Raw genomic sequence first — 20,542 nt, forward strand, 5'->3', positions numbered from 1 at the left:
ATATGGTCCCCTGAGCACCGCCAGGAGCAACTCCTGAGTGCAGAGCCAGGAGTAACCCCTGTGCATCGCCAGGTATGACCCAAAAAGCAAAAAAAAAAAAAAAAAATTCAAAAACAGATTCCATGTACGTTAATTAAATCAGAATTTATAATTATACCAGAACTACTACACTATTATAGGAAAATATAAATGTGTAAAATGTGCTAAATGAAACTTAAAAGTAATATATTAAGAACACTTAGTAATATAATTTGGTTACTCACAACAAGTAAGTTCATAATAGTGTGTCCTACTTCTCCAAAAAGAGGTTTTCGTCCTCTGATACTTGTTAGGGGAGCAGGATATACTATACATTAGAAAAGAAAACTGGTTATTGCCAATAAAAATCAAAAAGGTCTTGAACTTACAATCTAAAATTCTTAGTTTTTCAGACATTATGAATAAATGCTGCCCAGTTAGTTCACTGGGGAAAGTGAGAGATGACATGAATCATTCATCATTTAGCTACTAGATGCTACACTGACCTTGGAAATTTTGTACTTATTTAGCCACCACATTTAAGCATGTCTATTACCACTTTACAAACAAAAGAGAAACTTGCTCATGGTAATTATAAACAATTCAGATAAATTTATAATTAGGCTTTCTGATTCCAAAGCATTTAATATTTTTATTTTCCATGTTACAAGAAAATTATGATAGCTAGAAAATGATTTAGAGGTCACACACACCCAAAGTTCTAATAAAGGCCCTCCCGTTGATCGTCGATTTGCTCGAGCGGGCCCAGTAACGTCTCCATTGGAGACTTTGTTGTTACTGTGTCTGGCATATCGAATACTCTCGGTAGCTTGCCAGGCTCTCCGAGAGGGGCGGAGGAATCGAACTCGGGTCGGCCATGTTGGCCGCTTGTAAGGCGAACACCCTACCGCTGTGCTATCGCTGGAGCAAAGTATCACTTCGGCAGCACATATACTAAAAGTTCTAATAATTTAAAGAAAAATATGATTAAAATTTTAAGGTATTTATGATTAGCATTTAATTACACTAATTTCTGGTAGTAAGCTTTTACAGTTGTGTTAGCGTGGTAAAGAAAGCAAGTTCAAGAGAAGTGAGTGTAGAGAAGAGAATATGGGATCTCACCAACTACTTTTCTTTTACTTTAGAACTTTTACTTTTTGGCGGTTCTTAACCTCTTGTCAAGAATCTAAAGAGGCAGAAACACTGCTACATGGCACTATAAATACTGGCACCTACAAGGAAAAGATACCTTGCTGACAGTGTAAACGGGGCTCAAGAAGAAAAAGGTGGAAAAAGAAAGACAAGACCATTTCCATTTTGTTTTGTTAAAAGCGGATACACTTCAACCTTTGGTTTAGGTCATGGGCAAACATTAACTCTCTAACACCTATTGTATAAATATATTTCTTTCAAACCTGATATTATCTATTTTAAAAACTTTAATCAAAGTAACTTACATCTTTCCTATTATACACATATTTTGTAGTTTTTTAAAAGGACAACCAAGGGGCCAGTGTGACAGTATAGCAGGTAGGGCATTAGCCTTGCATCAGGCCTACCCTGGTTCAATCTCCATCATCCCATTTAGTCTCCAAGCCCACCAGGAATGATTCCTAAGCGCAGAGTCAGAAGGAAGCTCTGAGCACCACTGTGTGGGGTCCCTGATTAGAGGTAGAAAAAAAAAAAACAACCACTACTTAACAAACTCCTGTATGTCTGGCTCTATATTCATAAATTATAAATTCATGGGAGCAACAACTTACCTTTAATACCTAAGCAGTGTGAAATAAATTTTTACAGTGCATTCTTTAAACGAAACTTTAGAAGGTTGCATTTTATGAACATCTAGAAATTTTGTGATATTTCAAGATGCTTAAATTAAATTTAGAGTAGACAAGGGCTGGAATTTTATGCTATTGTTATTTTATTTTTGGATTTTGGGGTCACACCTGGCTCTGCTCAGGGTACCATATGCAGTGCCAGGAATCGGATCAAAGTCAGGAGAGTGCAAGGGATGCACCTTATCCCCTGTACTCTATCTGCAACCCCTGGCTTAGAGTTTTAAAAGTACAACAGAGCAAAATTAGTTAATTCATTATTCAATTAAAACTTAGCTTTAACGATTCCTGAAAGTCTTATTTAATTTTCATAAATTTGGTTTTTGGGCCACACCTGGCAATTCTCAGCAGTAACTCCTGGCTCTACACTCAATAATTACCCCTAGTGGTGCTCAGTGGACCATCTGGGATGCCCAGGAATTAAACCAGAATTAACCCGCATGCAAGGCAAGCATCCTACCCAAGGTGCTCTCTCCAACCCCAATATTTAAATTATGTAAATTTGAATGTACATAATTTAACTTATTATTCTAAAACTTACCTTTATATTCTGCTCCCAATCGTAACATTAAACGCATAGGAAACACCTTTGCCCAGGGAATCTCTAACTTCTGGATAAGAATTCCACAAAGAAAAGGATTATTTGGTAATGGTAGATCATCAAGTTTCTGAAAAGTAGGTGTAATAAATAGGAATCCTCCATGATCCTTGCTGCCGAGAAAACTCTCAGTAAAGGTTACATTGTTCAAATTTTCTATGTATTTTCCTATAAATGAGATATTAATAAAATGGCTTTAAGTTGTTTTAAAGAGAAAGTATCAGTCTGAATGTATCAGTATAAACTTTTTAAGGCAATGTTGGTTTCTTTTTCTTATTTGTACATCTATGAATATCTTCATATACAAAGTTCAGTTATTCCTGGAGACTGGGGCTTGCAAACAAAACATTAAAATGTTCTATAGGGTCAGAGACAGTACAGCAGATAGGGTGCTCCCCTTGCACACTACCAACCCAGGTTTGATTCCTGGCACCCCATATGGCCCCTAAGTCCATCAGGAGTGATTCTTGAGTGCAGACCCATGAAAGAGTCCTGAGCAATCCCTTCAAAAAGAACAGAAAAAAAAAAACAGGAGGAAAAGGAGAAAGAGAAGAATAAGAGGAGGAGAAGGAGGAGGAGGAGGAAGAAGAAGAAGAGAATGAAGAAGAGAAAAAGGAAGAGGAGAAAGTTCTTTAACCATAGATGCTTTAAATTTCTTTTCCAATTGGGGCAATTGCACAATGGGTAGGGTGCTTGCCTTATAAGCAGCTGACCTGGGTTCAATCCCTGGCAACCCTTATGGTCATTTAAGCTCTACCAGGCGTGATCCCTGAGTACAGAACCAGAAGCCAGCCCCGAGCACAGCCAGTTGTGGCTTCCCTCTGCCAAAATTTTTTTCTGGTTAAGTGAAAAATAATCACATGGCTTCAATCTTCGTTAACAAAAGGGGGTGGGGGGATTTAAAAAAATTAAGAAAGCAAATACAGTTTCTTCTTTTCAAAATATTTTGTTAAATCACTAAGCACAAAAAATACTACATCTAAGGAGAATAAAAATGATGATTAAGATCTCTTGTTTGTTTGGGGGCCACATGTGAGCAATGGTGGTGCTCAAGGGCTATTTATGGCTCTGTCCTCAAAAATGACCCAGGTGGTTCTCTGGGCACCATAGGTGGTGCCAGGAATTCTTATCAGGATCAGCAAGACAAGCACCTTAACCCCCCTACTATCTCTTAGGTCCAATAATTAAGATCTTTGAAGAAATAAAAAGTCTTACAAAAAATCTTTAGTACAATTAGCACTGCAAAGCATAACTACCTTAATTCATGCATGTTCTAGTTGGAACAATTCAAAATACCATACCTTTTAAAGCATCCTTATATATGGTAATAAATACTCTAAAGATGTCTTTAGGAACAGTATCTTCATTTGGCAAACATAACAATAGAATAATAATTTCTGCTTGTCCCAAGCCATGCAATCCATTGGTTGAGAAGTACCAGTATCTTTCTGAAGAATCTTAATAAAAGCATATAATTATGAATGTCAATTTTTATTAACAATGAAACAACTATAATTGCCATCTGTACAAATTAGTTTCTTAAATCTCTTTTCCAAAAGTTCTGATAAAATCATTTGAATCATACAATGTAAGTATAAAGAGAAAAAGTGTCAAAAACTTTCATGCAGTCAATTAAATAATTCAAAAAGATGTGGTAGGGGTCAGAGAAATAGTATAGCAGGTAGGGCATGTTGACTTGCGCTCAAGTCAACATGGGTTCAATTCCTGGTACCATATATGGTTCCCCAAGTCCCACTAGAAGTAATCCTGAATGCAGAATAGCCTGTGCAACACCAGTTGTAGCCCCCAAAACAAAATAAAAAAGGATACACTAACACAGTGGTGTTGGAATAAAGCTAGTTTTAAAGAGGAAGAAAAGCTAGTAGATACATTACTTAGCACAAGTTAATTTATTATATAGGGCTATTTAGTTCTTTATTTTTATTTATTTGATTTTGGGGTCACATCTGGTAGTGCTGAGGACTTACACCTGGCTCTGTACTCAGGGATCACTCATGGCAGGGCAAAGGGCACCATACAGGATGCTGGGGACTGAACCAGGCCAGCCATGTGTAAGGTGAATGCCTTACCCACAGTACCATCACTTCGGTCCCCTATTTCTTTAATTAGGTCACACATCAGTTATTTTAAGATAGTCCTAACAGGTACTAAAATAGGATTCATGTTTAATTCTTAAATTTCAGTTATCTGATAAAAGAAGAATTTTTTTTTCTTCTTTTTGGGTCACACCCGGCAATGCACAGGGGTCTCTCCTGGCTCATGCACTCAGAAATTACTCCTGGTGGTACTCGGGGACCATATGGGATACTGGGAATGGAACCTGGATCGGTCACGTGCAAGGCAAATGCCCTACCCGCTGTGCTATTGCTCCAGCCCTGAGCCCATAATCTTAAACTAAAATTGATTAAGGGACACTTGCTAAGATTTATAGTTTTTTATTTCAAACTCATTAGATATAGATTTGCAAAATTTCTTTGTATCTAGCTAAGAACCACTGCTCATTTTTACAGTTACCAACCAAAATATATGCTGCAGATGCAATTAATTCAGAAACGCTGCCTTGTGATTAGGTGATGAAAAGATGAATCATACTTACAAAATACTAACTTGACATTCACGAGCAGATTAGCATTTAGGACAAATGTAACTGGACGACAATCTTCCCCTTCAAGAAGCAAAGTGATCTGCTCATGAGATGGATGTTCTTCTATCACAGGCTCTAAATCATAAAATGACATTAATTAGAATATGATTTCCTATTAAATATGTTTTAAATAGAAAAAATTATAAATTCAGCATTGGTTTGATCAAATATGAAAATACGAAACAAAACACATTAAAAAACAAAAAAACCGGGGCTGGAGAGATAGCACAGCGGGCAGGGCATTTGCCTTGCACGCGGCCGACCCGGGTTCGATTCTCAGCATCCCATATGATCCCCTGAGCACCACCAGGAGTAACTCCTGAGTGCAGAGCCAGGAGTAACCCCTGTGCATTGCCAGGAGTGATCCCTGAGCAGAGCGCAGAGTAAGTCCTGAGCACTGCTAGGCCTAACACAAAAACAAAAGGTGTTTGCTTTGCATGAGGCTAATCGAGGTTCAAATCCTCACTACCCCAATGATTTCTGAGCACAGAACTTGGAGTGAGAGTCCTGGGCACTGCCAGTTGTGACACAAAAAGCAGTAAAATAATATTTAAATTTAAAATAAGTAAAAACAAAAGCAAACATACTTGAGCACCGACTTAAACTTTGCTATTTATATAGCTTCCTGACAAGGGGTTAATATCAAGGATATATAAAGTACTGGTTGAACTCCACAAGAAGAAAACATTCAACCCCATCAAAAAATGGGGCAACAAAATGAACAGAAACTTTCTCAAAGAAAAAATCTGAATGGAAAAAAAGCACATGAGAAAATGCTCTACATCGTTAATTATCAGGGAGATGCAGATCAAAACCACAATGAGATATCATCTCACACCACAGAGACTGGCCCATATCCAAAAGAACAAAAGCAACTGGTGTTGGTGCAAATGTGGTGAGAAAGGGACCCTCCTTCACTGCTGGGGGGAATGCCTCTCCCAAAGAGGCAAAAAAGTATAGTAAAGTGACATCTGCACTTGTTTGTTCATTGCAGCACTCTTTACAATAGCCAGAATATAGAAAAAACCTGAGTGCTGGAGAACAGATGACTGGTTAAAGAAACTTTGGTACATCTACACAATGGAGTACTATGTAGATGTTAGAAAAGATGAAGTCATGAAATTTACATATAAATGGTACTACATGGAAAGTATCATGCTAAGCAAAATGAGTCAGAATGAGAGGGATAGACATAGAAAGATTGCATTCATCTGGGGAACATAAAGTAACAAAATAGGAGACTAACACCCAAGAGTGGCCGAGATTAGTACCAGGAGGTTTACTCCATGGCTTGGAGGCCAGCCACACATGCTAGGGAAAAAGGCAGCTCAGATAGACAAAAGGGAGCATCAAATAAAAGGTGTTGGGAGGATCCTCCCAGGATGGGAGAAGCATGCTGAAAGTAGACTACAGACCAAACATGATTGCCACTCAATGCCTCTTCTGCAAACCACAACACCCAAAAGGAGAGAGAGAACAAAAGGGAATGCCCTGCCACAGAGGCAGGATGGGATGGGGGATTGGGGGGTGGGAGGGATACTGGGATCACTGGTGGTGGAGAATGGGCACTGGTGGAGGGATGGGTACTCGATCATTGTATAACTGAAACCCAAGAACAAAAATTTGTAAGTCTACAACTGTACTTCATGGTGTTTCACTAATAAAAATTAAAAAAAAAAAGAAGCAGCACTATGCCTGAAATGAACAAAGAAGGTAATGTCTCTAAGTGGGAGCTTGTCACTGAATCTGGAACTTAGGTGAAACTTAGAGATCACCTAGATTCTCTTCTTTTACAAATGAAACTAAAGCCCAGAGAGATTAAATAGCAAGCTGGAAGTCATAGACTTAGCAGAATAACAACGAACTAAAACTCCTTAACTTTGTCATCCAATACAATAGTCCCTACTTTGGGCACTATATTCCTTAAAAACAAAATTAGGGGCAGAGAGAAAGCACAGAGGTTAACATTCATATCCTGCATGTGTCTAGCCCTGGTTTAATCTCTGGCACATGGTTTCTGAGCACTGCTGGTGCAGCCTTGAACACGGCGAGGTGTGAACCTGAAGGCTTCCAAGCCAAGGTGGCCCTAGTGGTCTCCACTACCACAGGATCCAAGCAGAACTGCATCCTTGGGCCCTAAAAATGAACTTCCTGCCCAGCTGGCAAAGAGTAATCATCTGTAATGGACCCCTGGATCCCTGGAGCACCACCCCTCCAGAAAAGAAAAAACTGAATGAAATTAACACTCTAAAGAAAGCAAACATTCCTAGAGCTACAAGATGATGAATTTCCTTGGCATGAGACTTTTGCCTCATTCTGAATTAGAGATCTGTATGTGACAAATGTATTCTTTTATAAAGAATATGCAAAAGCTTTTAGCCTTTAACTTATTTTTCTGTATTGACATTTTGTAAATAATATTTATAAATATAGTACAAATTTCAACCAAAGTGGTATAAGTCAAAAATAATGTATTTTATACATCCCAGATAAAATTCACCAGAAAACTTAATTTTTGTTTTTGTGATGCATCCAGAGGGGCTTAGGGCTTACTCCTGGCTCTGTGTTCAGGGAGAATACCCACGTTGGCCACATACAAGGCAAGCACCTTACCCACTGTACCACTCCAATTCCCGGAAAACCTTTTTAAATGTTCTTTTAAAAACTGATGTAACTGCTGTCCTACCTGATCCCTTTTCTCCAGATGCAACCAGAAGAGGGGGCAAGCTGTCTTCATCATTAGGTAGGAGACTAATTTTATTGCAAACATTCTTGTCAATACCACACAATAACCTATAATCTGAAGTATTAGCAACTGGCAAACTGCAGTTAGCCAAGACACCAGTAGGACAAGAGGGTTCCTCAGTTTCTGCAAAAACATCATCATCCAGTGTAAAAGAACCAGAATTAGGTACCCCCTCAGTTTCTGAGTTTATAGGCAAGTTTTCCATAGGTGGAACCTGAGAAACAGAATTCTGAATTGTCTCTTTTCTCGTAGTATCTCCTATTTCATTATTTGCTATTTCCACTGCAGCAGAATGGGAATGATCCTTTGAATCTACCATCTGTAAAATATGAAATAAAAAATGAGTTTATATTCTCTGTTCAACCATGAAATACTAATCTCTATAGCCATATCTTTTAAATAAGAATTTATTTTTATGGCCCGTCCTCCTGGCGGCTTGGGGTTTGCCATCTTCCAGAGGCCAATGGACAGCCAGATGGGAGCCCGCAGTGAGGAGACAAGCAGGTCCTCGTGCAATGGGGGTGGGGCCAGTCCTTTCCTCTCCTGCCCCAAGGAGGCCCCTGAGTTGCCACCCACAAGGCCCTCTGGCTATTCAACAAGCAGCTTAAAGTATGATCCCAGAGACTCAGAAACAAATCTCTAAACCCAGCGGCTTTTGGCCGAAATCCCTCCAGATTTGATTATTAAGATTTCAGAATTCCAGCTCCCAGAAGAGAACAGCGCAGAGTCTCCTAACTCCACGCCTGGCTGTCCTCACCGGAGCCCCTTCGAGGAGGGTACTTTGAGTTTCCCTCCCTGCCCCGAGCAGAGCCCCGGCAGCTGAAGACCTCCGGTTCCAGCCACAGCCATGCTTAAGACCACTCGCCACACATTTGGACGAGCCTTACGCATGAAGGAACCAGCAGAGGAACCCAGGTGTGCGGGACCCTGGGCTAAGATCCCCAAACCTGCTCAGATCCGGACTGGGCCTCCCCCACCCAGATCCCCCATCTTCCAGTATGTAGGCATTACACCCACCAACTGCCCCCGGTGCCGTGTAATGCCATCAACAGCCAAGACCCAGAGACTATAAAACCCAGCTCTCGGAAGCGTGCAGAACGCGGCCACGCGACACCTTATTATCTAGGTCTTACTCTGGAGAAATTGGCAGGCTACCAAAAGTATCCTGCCTGCACGGCAGAGTCTGGCAAACTCCCCATGGCATATTCAATATGCCAAAAACCAGTAACAATGATGGTCTCATTCTCCTGACCCTGAAAGAGCCTCGAATGTGGGACTTTCTAAAATCTCAGGGATAGGATGAAAGAGATGTTACTGGTGCCTGCTCGAGGAAATCAATGAACAACAGGATGGCAATGATACAGTGATACAGAATTCCAAAATATTGCAGCTGCTACTGCGGCTGTGCAACACTGTACTCTATTCATTATCAGCAATAGAAAACAAATTGTCTAATGTTGCCTTTTCAGCAGATGTGAGCGGTTGGGGTAAAATCCTAAGTAATAATGGTGGATCTGGTGTCAAAATATTGAATATAATCAAAGTGGAGAGAAAGTAATGTGGAAACCATCTGCCACACAGGTAGGGGAGGGGGTGGGATGGGGGGGGTATACTGGGGTTTTTGGTGGTGGGAAATGTGCACTGGTGAAGGGACGGGTGTTTCATCACTGTATGACCGAGACTTAAACTCGAAAGCTTTGTAACTGCTCTCACGGTGATTCAATAAATAAATTAAAAAAAAATTATTTTAGATAGGCACAGAAATTCATTTGAACTTTGAAGAGCATGAGATTTTAACTTTACCACATGCTTGAGTAGATATTAATGACTTTGACTTTATAGACTAGAAAAAGGAAACAAGAAGAAGCCATGATCCCAGAGACTCAGAAACAAATCTGGAAACCCAGCGGCTTTTGGCAGAAATGCATCTGGTCCCTGCAGTAGATTAACAGTGCTGGGCCACTCCAGGTGGGAAAAGGTTTCGTGCCTTGGCCTGTTCCCCCTGGTGGCCCAGTGGCAATAATCCTCCAGAGGCCACTGGACAGTCAGGCTTGGGCCCGCAGTGACGAAACTTGTTGGGACTTGCGGGATGGGGGGGGAGGGGGGGGAGCCAGGCCTGTCCTCCCCACCCCAACGAGACCCCAAGTCATCGTCCACAAACAGCCTCTCTGGCTCCGGATCAAGCTGCTTAATGGCCATGATCCCAGAGACTCAGAAACAAATCTCAAAATCCAGTGGTTTTTGGCAGAAATGCATCCAGACCACACAGTAGGTTACTGTCGCCAGGCCACCCCAGGGGGGAAAGGGTGCTGTCCCTCTGCCTGCTTCCCCCTGGCGGCTCGGTAGCCGTCATCCTCCAGAGGCCATTGGACAGTCAGGCTTGGGCCCGCAGTGACAAAACTTGTTGGGCCTTGCGGGATGGGGATTGGGAGCCGGGCCTGTCCTCCCCACCCCAACGAGACCCCAAGTCATCGCCCATGAATGGCCTCTCTGGCTCCTGTTCAAGCCGCTCAATGGCCATTATCCCAGAGACTCAGGAGCAAATCTCGAAACCCAGTGGCTTTTGGCAGAAATCCCTCCAGATTTAAAAAAAAAAAAATTTCAATTTTAAAAAGTGTTAAAATTTCAGAATTTCAAAATCACATGGCCTAACTGCAGCCACACAACATCATATGTTATTCATAACCAGCAATAGAACACAAATTGTCTACTGTTGCCTTTTCAGCAGATCTGAGTGTTGGAGTAAAATTTCAAATAATAATGGTGGGTCTGGTGTCGAAATATTGAATGTGATCAAAGTAGAGAGAGAGTAATATGGAAATTATCTGCCACACAGGTAGGGAGAGGGTGTGGGATGGGGGTATACTGGGGTTTTTGGTGATGGAGAATGGGCACTGGTGAAGGTACGGGTGTTTCACTGTATGACTGAGACTTAGACCCGAAAGCTTTGTGACTGCTCTCAAGGTGATTCAATAAATAAAATTATAAAAAATGAAAAAAAAAGTAAGGTGGAGTTCATGCACAATTCAATCGACTAATCAGTGGCTGAATAAATAGCAGTACTCCTACATATAAAAAAAAAGAAAAAGAAAAGAACCAACAAACAAAAAAAAACCTCACTGAAGTAATGCCTCACCAAGAATACTCTATTAAGCTATTAATCATTCAGATTTGAAGGAACGATACAGGATACGGAGATTCATGGCTAGGCAACAGCTTAAGGAATTTATAGCCTTGAAACCAGCTCTGCAAGAATCATTAAAGGAGCTTCTTTAACAAGACGGGGGCTGGAGAAAGAATATAGTAGGTAAGGTGAGTGCCTTGCCTGCATTGACCAGAGTTCTAGCCACAACATCCTAAATTGTACCCGGAGCACCACTAGGAGTACAAAGTCAGGAGTAAACCCTGACCATCACTGGATATGCCCCCAAAACAAGAAAAGAACTCAGCACTCTGCCTAAGTGTGGTACTCACTAATATTACTTATGGTTGCATAATATCTGACTTAATTTTTTTCAAAAACAATCTTTCTTTTTAGGTGCAAAAGTCTTAAAAATTAAATATCTATGCTATATTTTTCAATTAACATGAAATAGATAACTATTACAAATACACAGTTTTTTAAAAGTGAGGAGAATTAAGAAAAAAATTACGGGACAATATGACTAGGCCTATAGAAGTTGTGTTTTACTTTTAAGTTGTTTAAGTGTTCTTATTCCTGGCTCTGTGCTCAGGGATCACTTCGTGCAGGCTTAGGGGGACCGTATGTAATGCCAGGGATTGAAGCCAGGTCGGCCGCATGTAAGACAAGCACTCTACCACTGACTTGAACTGACACTGAAAGGATAAAATCTAAAAGATAACCACTTCAATCAACATATTTCTCAATTTAGAAAATTCAAAAAATAAAAAGTAAAAAAGAAATAACAAAAATCACAAGAAATTATCTCTACAGAAAACTAGTTAATTAAGTCAATGTTTAGATTCCCTACCAAGGGTACATCAGGTAAGAGTGGACTGGAGTCTTCTGAACACCTTCTACTTCCAGATGTTAATTTTATTGTATCTGCAACTTCCCCATTGGGTAATATACCATCTGCAAACCATACTCTCTTCTGTTCTTTTGAACATAATCCTAGAATCAATAAAAAAAAAAAGTATTTTAGTTTGGAACACTGAAACAATATCAAGTGAGTCAGGCAATGTTTCAAAAAATTTTTTCTATCCATTGGGTTGCATGCATTCACAATAATGCAAAGCCCTGGAAAATGGTCTTTTGTGATTCATCTACACAAAGCTATATTTTCCTTATTCATACAAAGACATGGGTAGCCCTGGCCATTAAAAGCACACTCAGAAAGGAGTGGATGGAAGAAGGTTAAATTTTAACCTCTTCTATCCTTTCTTCTTCTTCTTTTTTTTTTTTTTTTTTTGGTTTTTGTGCCACACCTGACTATGCTCAGGGCTTACTCCTGGCTCTATACTTAGGGATCATACCTGACAGAGTTCAGGGAATGATATGTAGTGCTGGGGATCGAACCCAGGTCAGCAGCATACAAGGCAAATATCTGAGCTGCTGTACTATCACTCTGAGTCCTTAAACCTCTTCTTAAGGTTAAGGAACACTTTTATAGGTTGGAGCAGGGTAAAGGCAGCATTAAAGCCTACATTACTGAGGCATGATTATTTTAGTGTGAAGACAAAAAAATTAAGAAACAAGACATAATGAGTAGTAGGTATAGAACTGTAATGGAACAGACATGGCAAACAGTACAGAAAATCATGCAAACAAAAAAAGGGACAAAGTAAGTGTAAAGGAAATTAGATCATTTGTGCATCGAAAGCATCTTACTTCTAACAACAACAAAAATAACTTTTTTGTTCTATCCTGTAGACACTAAACTTTATTAGTACTCATAATTTCTGCCAAATTTATAAAATACAACTAGATACCAACATAAATATTTGCTATATTTTATTATAAAGCATGTAGAGGAAGTTATATAAGCTGAGGCCAGATTTTATGAACATAAAAATCAAAAATAGGGAGCCGGAGTGATAGTATAGTGTGTAGGGCATTTGCTTTGCACGTGGCCGAACCCAAGTTCAATCCTTGGCATTCCATATGGTCGCCTAAGCACGGTCAGGAATAATTCCTGAGCTCAGAGCCAGGAGTAACCACTGAGCATCGCTGGATGTGAGCCCCCCACCAAAAAAAAAAAAAGAAAAATATTATCTACCTTCCAAAACATAGTACAGATAATACTGAAGAAATTGGAATCATACATATTTTTGAAAGGCGGGTAGACATTAAATTATGCATTCTTCTTGTTTGTTAAGCATCACATATCTGTAAAATAATTTAGGATGTCAATATAATAAAATACATAATTTTTTAAGTAAATTAATCTCTTTAGAGCAATAGTATTGCAACTGAATCTCCTTTAAATTGTAATGATAAATAAAAAACAGGTATCAAGAGATAGCAGGATCCAAAATAATGTCAAAAGTATTTAAATTTGCCTTAAATGGACATAAATATTTTTCAGCATGATAAAAAATACAAATTTTCAAGTCTTTCAAAAGTACTTGGTATTACTTTGTAGGTAATCTCTGGGTTCTGAAAATGCTGAAAAATTTTCTATGTTAGAGAATTGTAATAGCATTCCCAGATCCAAAATAACCTATCAAATCATACAAAGTAGAAATATTCTGCTCTCGGACACCAGTAAATACCTGTAAGTTTGTTTTTAAATGGTTGGTGAGCACATATGTCACCCACATCTCCCCCTCTCCCTCTTCCAAATTCCAGATAAAACCTGTTTTTACTCCTCCCCCACTCCCAAATGTACATATGCTTTACATATGCTTTACTCAAGTGTTGAAACATTTAAAAATTGAGTTGAAAACCACTTTTCATTGAGGTAAAGTATATATTTAACAACAGATTTGTTCCATTCTATCACTGAGCTATGTCTTCTGGGTTTGTCTCTCAAGTTCATCCTATATGGCATTCTTTGAGTCCAGGCAAAAAGTCTAGAAAGAGAAGCTTCTAGAGCCCCTTAATAGTTGGCACTGGTCAGTGACTTTCAGCCAGTGGTAGGCAATGGTAGGCAAGTACAGGTACACACTGCATGATTTTCAATTCTTAACAACACTGGAACACTCCCTCAGTTTTCTGAACATCAGTTCTATTAAGACAGTGATGGTTCCAACACTTGCCACCTGGTATCCCTCCAGAAGTCACAGGATTATCCACATGGTGCCCAACCCAATGCCAAAACTGAGAACCAAGTTCTTCCTTGTGCCCCATCAGTTCTAGTAATACTCTCTTTTCCCACAATGTGTTGAAATTTGGGTCACTTGAGTATTCCCTTTGTTCTCTGGCCTTCCAATAGACATATATAATCTGTTCCCAGTATAAAAACCCTTCTGTAAATTGTCTGGTTTCTCTTTCCTCACTAAACTTTGTCAAATACTTGATTTTCTAAATTTTTAAAATTTTATTTATTCTTCAGTTTTTGAGCTGTATCCAGTGGTGCTCAGGGTTTACTCCAGGCTCTGTGTTCAAGAATCACTCCAGGAAGGGGGGGCGGGATGTCAAAGAACCAATTGGCTATCAGGGATTAAACATCAATCAGCTCTGTACAAACACCTTACCTGATAATGCTCTTACCCCCTAAATTTGAAATTTTCTATTTTAATAATTTATCTTTAGCCTCAGCATTTTGGGGGGAGCTTTTTTGAGGGGTGAGGGGACAAGAGGTGTGGGTCACAGCTAGCAGTATTCAAGGCCTACTCCTGGCTCCGTGCTCAGGGATACAGGGGACCAAACCAGGGTTGGTCAAATGCAAAGCAACTAACTAAAGCACCATACTATACTATCTCTCCAGGACCCTGATAAGTTTCTTCTAGTTACCTTCAACAGTAGGCTGTTTAAGTGCTGAGGTTGGCAAAGTTGTAGGTGACGGTACACTGGATGTTTGCGTCTCCTCAAGAGGCTGAATAGTAGCATCACATTCATCAGAATGATTAGATTTAAGATTAGAACCAGTTGGACTCATCATCCTTTCAAATGCCTGAGCTATAAAAGGAAAAGAATATTAAAATCTCAGATGTCTTGAATGTCAAAGTTATGATGTTCTATTTTTCAAATTATGCAAAGAAAGAAATCACTAACCAAGAAAAAGAAGTTAACACTTGGCAAATATTACTTCAGTTGGCATCATTCTACTTCAGTATAAACTACCAGTCAATTATTCCAATTTTATATTTGGCATGATTGATTTATACTAATGAAATGAACTGTTAATTAGCATTACTTTTGCCCTGTACCTTAAGTCTATTTCCAGCATAGTTTGAGTGATTGTTTTTAGAACAACATATCATTTCTTCTGTTTAAAATCCTTTACTGGCTAAGTTGTTACAATAGCTCATAATATTACATAAAAAAATATATAGTCTTCACCATTGCCTTTCTACCTTCCCAGTTGACCTTGTATCTGATTATAATCCCACTCACTCATTAGAAGTCAGCCATCTAGAACTCCTTATTCTTGAACAAGTCAAGCAAGCAATCTCCTTAACTTTTGGTTTTCACTTTTTGTTCTCTGTGTCTGGAATTTTCTTCCCATATATATTCATATAGTTTGATTCTCTCACTTCCTTCAACTCTCTACTCATACATTATCATAAAGCCTTTTTCTGACCACTATTAAAAGTAAATCTTTTAACCTAAAATACAGTAATAATTTTTAAAAATACTATCTCTTATCACTGATGTAACTATGCCTCTGATATTTTAAAATGTTTTTGTTTAGGACGGAATCATTTGATCTCATATTTCTTCACTTTCTCTCTCTCACATATTCAGAGGCTCAATAAAATCTTAAGTTCCACAAAATCAAAGACAGCTGGAGTTCCAAACTGCAGAATATTGTCTGAATACTGCAGGATGATTTTTTATTCAAATAATATGGGCCAGCAATGGCTATTTACCCTTTAATATTTCTAAAAACTGAACTGCAATAAATTATGTCACTACTAAATAATTCCCTGTAAGTGACACTGAATGACAGCACTCATGGCCTTTGTGAAGCAAATGAAACCTAAAGAGTTTATTCTGGGTTTAAAATTAAGGTATAAAATTAAGGTATAACTTTCCCCAAATCTCCTATTGCTACTACCACGTATTCCTCTTTGAAATGTAGTTTCAGGGCAACTTCCTCATCGTCAACACTCTCTAATCAATCCATTATTTTCTTTAAATCCTTCATGAAGCTTGTCTTATAACCTCTGAGTCATCTTTCTCCCCTTATTTAATAATAACATTTTAAATGATCACTTCCACCATTTTTCACACTGAAGTTGATATCAGAAAAAATTTTATTTATATTATCTTGGTGCACAAATAATAAGTAGAACCATATACAAATTTCATGCTATATCAAACAGATAACAAACAAATCTATTCCATATTTTCTTTAATAAGTCAAAGCCTGCTCAGTTATCCTAACTGAACCACTATGATGACTGTAACTTCTCCCCTCCTGGCTTCTTACAGGTCAGGATAGGTTTTAAAGCTCATCCCAAAATGCAACCGATCAACTCAAACATTGTTTTAATTCTTTATGGATTTTTAGTGGGAGAGACAACTATGTGGGAATTTGCTCTAACATTTCTGAATTCTAGCAGATCGCCCTGCCTAAAAACAGCAGCAGTTATTTTCTAGACTTGAAACAGCCTGAGAAAACATAAAAAGCATCAGCATTTAAACTATCCTTTTCATAAACAATAGTAGTAATATGAAAACATTCAAAAGATTTATAGCTATCATCTTCCAAAGCAGAGGTACATAGCAGGGAGTAAAAAGCTTACCGCTTACCTCGGGCTAACAGACTCACATCAAAGCTTTTGAAGAACTGCTGAAAAAAATTTATCTTCACTCGAAAGAGAAAAACAAATTATTATCATATATTCTGTCTAACAGGAAGCAGTGTCTGAGCTAATACACAGCCTGGTCTTTAAAAGATCTGAAAATATTTTCTGGGAATAAACTATTGACAAATCTTTCAAGATGCCAAGAAGCACACAAAAACAAACATGTATTTGAACTAAAAAAACAAAACAAAACAAAAAACACCCACACACACACAAAACTCTAAAAACTCAAATAAGACCACTAAGATCATTGTGGATAACAGTAGTTAACCAAGGAGCCAAAGAAACAATGGGAAACAAAGAAATGCATTTTTAAAATTTTCTTTAATATATATGATCCCTCTTAGACCAATAAAATTATTGAGCTGAGGAGGGAAAATAATATGATAAAAAAAAAAAAACTATGTAAATAATAATGGAGTCCTGATGCCAGAGCTACAGCAGTGTTAGGGCACGTGCCTTGCACATACCTGACCTGATTAATCTCTGGCTTCCTATATGGTCCCCTAAGCACCACCAGGATTCCTGAATGCAAAGTGAAGAGTAATCCCTGAACATCATATGTAGTCCCAAAACAAACAAATACAAACAAACAAATGGGAGTCCAATAAATTTATTAAAATTACCGTAACTTATCTTCCCAGTTGAAGTTGTAATTTTTTAAAGGGCAGGAACTACTATTTTGCCTTATGATTACTTTATCACTTGACATCCTGTTATTCATCAATTTGCTCCTGCAGGCACCAGTAACATCTTCATTCATCCCTGCTGCGTGCTAATGTAGCCCAATGGCGTCTGCTCGCTCCAGGAACACTAAGAGCCTTACACTGATCGTTCAGGGTCTTGACAAAGAAGTCTGACCATCTCAGTGGTGGGCGTCAATGCAATCTTTTGGCATCCCGTGGAACCTAGTCAGTAATGGCTCTAGTCCAGCGGTCGTCTCCAAATCGCGTAACATGTCCAGCCCATCTGATTTTTGATGCCTTGGCAAATGAGACAACGTCCCTGATTCTCAATCATCGATGGAGGTTGGAACTCCGGATTCTTTCTCTCACTTGAGTGAAGCGTGGTACTCCAAGGGTAGCTCTTTCGATTCCTCTTTGGGAGACCCGAATAGTGTTCTCAACCTGCTTTCGTAGGGCCCAGGTCTCTGAGGTGTATGTTAATGCAGGGAGAATGGTGGAGTCGAAGAGATGTGCCTGGAGTCGGAGGTTCTTCGTCCTCTTAGCTATTTAACACTCTTGAAGGCATTCCAGGACGCTCTCTTCCTCCTGCACAGCTCAGGTGCCAGATCACTCGTCATGTTGAGTTCTCGACCTAGGTACACATAACTGTTGCATTCGGAGATGTTTGTTCCGTTGAGAGCAAATGGAACATCAGGAACAAGTCCGTTTCTCAGAAACATTGTCTTCATTGAGATTCAGCTGCAGTCCGACCTTTCAACACTCACGGTTGAAGTCGGCCAGCATTTGTGCCGCTTGGCTAATGTTTGGTGTTATTAGAATGATGTCATCAGCAAAGTGGAGGTGGTATAGTTGCCAACCTTCTATCTTCACTCCCATTCCTTCCCATTCCAGTTGTCCAATGGTGTTCTCAAGGGTGGCACTGAAGAGTTTCAGTGAAATTGTATTACCCTGCCAAACCCCTCTTTTGACATGGATGATGAGATCCTGGTAGTGAATCCGTAATACAGCTCACAGAGGATTCTGATGTACTGAGTTTGAATGCCCTGTCTGGCTAGGGCTTTGATGACTGCTTCCATCGCAACAGAATCAAAGGCCTTCTTTAAATCAATGAACGTTACACAGAGCGGCATCTTGAACTCCCAAGAAACCTCAATGAGCTTGGTTACCATGTTGATATGGTCAGTTGTGCTGAATCCTTTTCGGGACCTGGCTTGCTTGCAAAGTTGTCCTTCATCTAGTGTTCTGCCAATCCTATTCAGGATGACTGAGTGAACAGCCTGTAGACGACAGACAACAGGCAGATCAGGCAATAGTTGCCAATGTCATGGATGTCTCCCTTCTTGTTCAGTAGAACAGTCCTGCTGGTTTTCCATTGGGACGAAACCTTGCATTCAGACAGGTAACATGTGAAGAGCCGAGCCAGTGTATTGATGAGTACTGACAGCAGGTTCTTCATGTGTTCAGTTCTAACCTTGTCTAGGCCGGATGCTGTTCGCTTCTTTACTGACGAAAAGGTGTGTCGGATTTTGGAAGGGAGAACATTGGGAACGCCATATCCATCCTGACGAATTTGGCATGTGGGCAGGTGGATGTGGCTATCAAAGAGATCTCAGTAGAAGTCATGGATAATCTTCTCCACTGCCCTTCTGGAAGATGTGATAGATCCATCAGGACATTGGAGGGCAGTCATCTTGGTCTTGTACTTGGCGAAGGACAGGCAGGTGTTGCGCATGGTTTTCCCGGCTTCTGCCATATCAGTCACCACTGCTGCTCTTCTCTCTTTGATGTCTTTCTTTATTGCTTCTCTGCACTACTTTGCGAGCTCAGACATTCGCTTGTAGTTGCCTAAGGCTCGCACCCAGCCACGATGGCAAATGAGCTCAAGAGTTTTCGAAGACAGGCGTCTTTTTGTGACTTTCCTAGGCATTCCTCGTACAATCATGGAGGTGCTGAACCAGTCGATCGTATTGTCAGTGTTGTCAATGATGGTATCTTCCCATGTTGCTGCAATAGTGCCAAAGAGCTCCCAGTTGGTGGTCATTCTGGGAGTTCTCTTCTTAAACTTTGCAGCCCTTTCTCCCCACTCTGTGAAGTAGAATTTTGCAAGGAGGAGATTGTGGTCCAATCCCATTTGGAATTTTGGGACAAAAGCAACATTAGGCAGGCAAAGCCATCGACTGAATATGATGTGGTCAGTTCCGTTGTGAAATTGTCCACTGGGAGACTCCCATGTCCAACATTTAGATTTGGCTCTCTGGAACTGTGAGTTACCATGGATGGCCTTGGTTGACACCACGAACTCAGACGGTCTCTCACCGTTTGTTCCATTCTAGCCCATGGGTTCTGATGTGGTGTTCTTCAGCTGATCTTCTCAGTCCTATCTTGGCATTAAAATCACCAACAATTATCTTGTAGAAGGTGTGGTCTTCTTTATAGAACTTCTCTAGCTCCAGGTAGAACTTCTCAATTTCTTCTTCATTGTAATTAGATGATGGTACGTGGACAACCAAGATAGAGACTGCCGGCAGTGAGTCACATCTATTCAAGTATAATCATCTGATTCGGATTGTTAGGCATTCAAATAAATCAATGCTCATGGCCAAGTTCGTGTTGACAAGGACACCGACACCACCAACGCCTTTTTTGTCGCATGTTCCATGGAACAGTTCTTCTCCAGTGTCGAAAATGGCATGATGTGATTGACGCCCTTTTATCTCAGTCAAACCAATGATGTCATGCTTGATCTATCGCGCTTGTACCATGAGGTCCTCAATGGATGCATCCGATGCCAGCATACGTGCATTGAAAGTACAGACCGTCTTTTTAGTCCTTCGTTTTGGCAGCCTAGTTTGGCCCTGAGATTTTATCAGCCTCTCCTTCCTCATCCTTAACACTGCCATATTGGGGACTCTTTCAGGGTCAGGGGAATGAGACCCATTGTATTTACTGTGTTGGGCATATTTGCCTTATGGTATTAGAATATAAGGCTGAATAATATTCACTGGCCGGTATTCTACAAATGTTTAGATTATGATGAGGAGGACAATAATG

General features: G+C 39.8%; 1 protein-coding gene across 1 annotated transcript in view; it reads right to left on the reverse strand.

The window, feature by feature from the left end:
* ZFYVE16 (zinc finger FYVE-type containing 16) overlaps window positions 1-20,542 on the reverse strand; it is a 54,456-nt gene that overhangs the window by 19,296 nt on the left and 14,618 nt on the right. Inside the window, exons 5-11 of the mRNA XM_056112518.1 lie at window positions 14,785-14,949; window positions 11,858-12,000; window positions 7,806-8,184; window positions 5,072-5,194; window positions 3,756-3,911; window positions 2,398-2,622; window positions 264-346 (exon numbers count right to left, since the gene is read on the reverse strand). Coding sequence (XP_055968493.1) covers window positions 264-346; window positions 2,398-2,622; window positions 3,756-3,911; window positions 5,072-5,194; window positions 7,806-8,184; window positions 11,858-12,000; window positions 14,785-14,949 — 1,274 coding nt within the window. The remainder of the gene's footprint in view (window positions 1-263; window positions 347-2,397; window positions 2,623-3,755; window positions 3,912-5,071; window positions 5,195-7,805; window positions 8,185-11,857; window positions 12,001-14,784; window positions 14,950-20,542) is intronic.

This window comes from Sorex fumeus, unplaced genomic scaffold, assembly GCF_029834395.1.
Source record: "Sorex fumeus unplaced genomic scaffold, SorFum_2.1 ptg000018l, whole genome shotgun sequence".
Classification (NCBI taxonomy): domain Eukaryota; kingdom Metazoa; phylum Chordata; class Mammalia; order Eulipotyphla; family Soricidae; genus Sorex; species Sorex fumeus.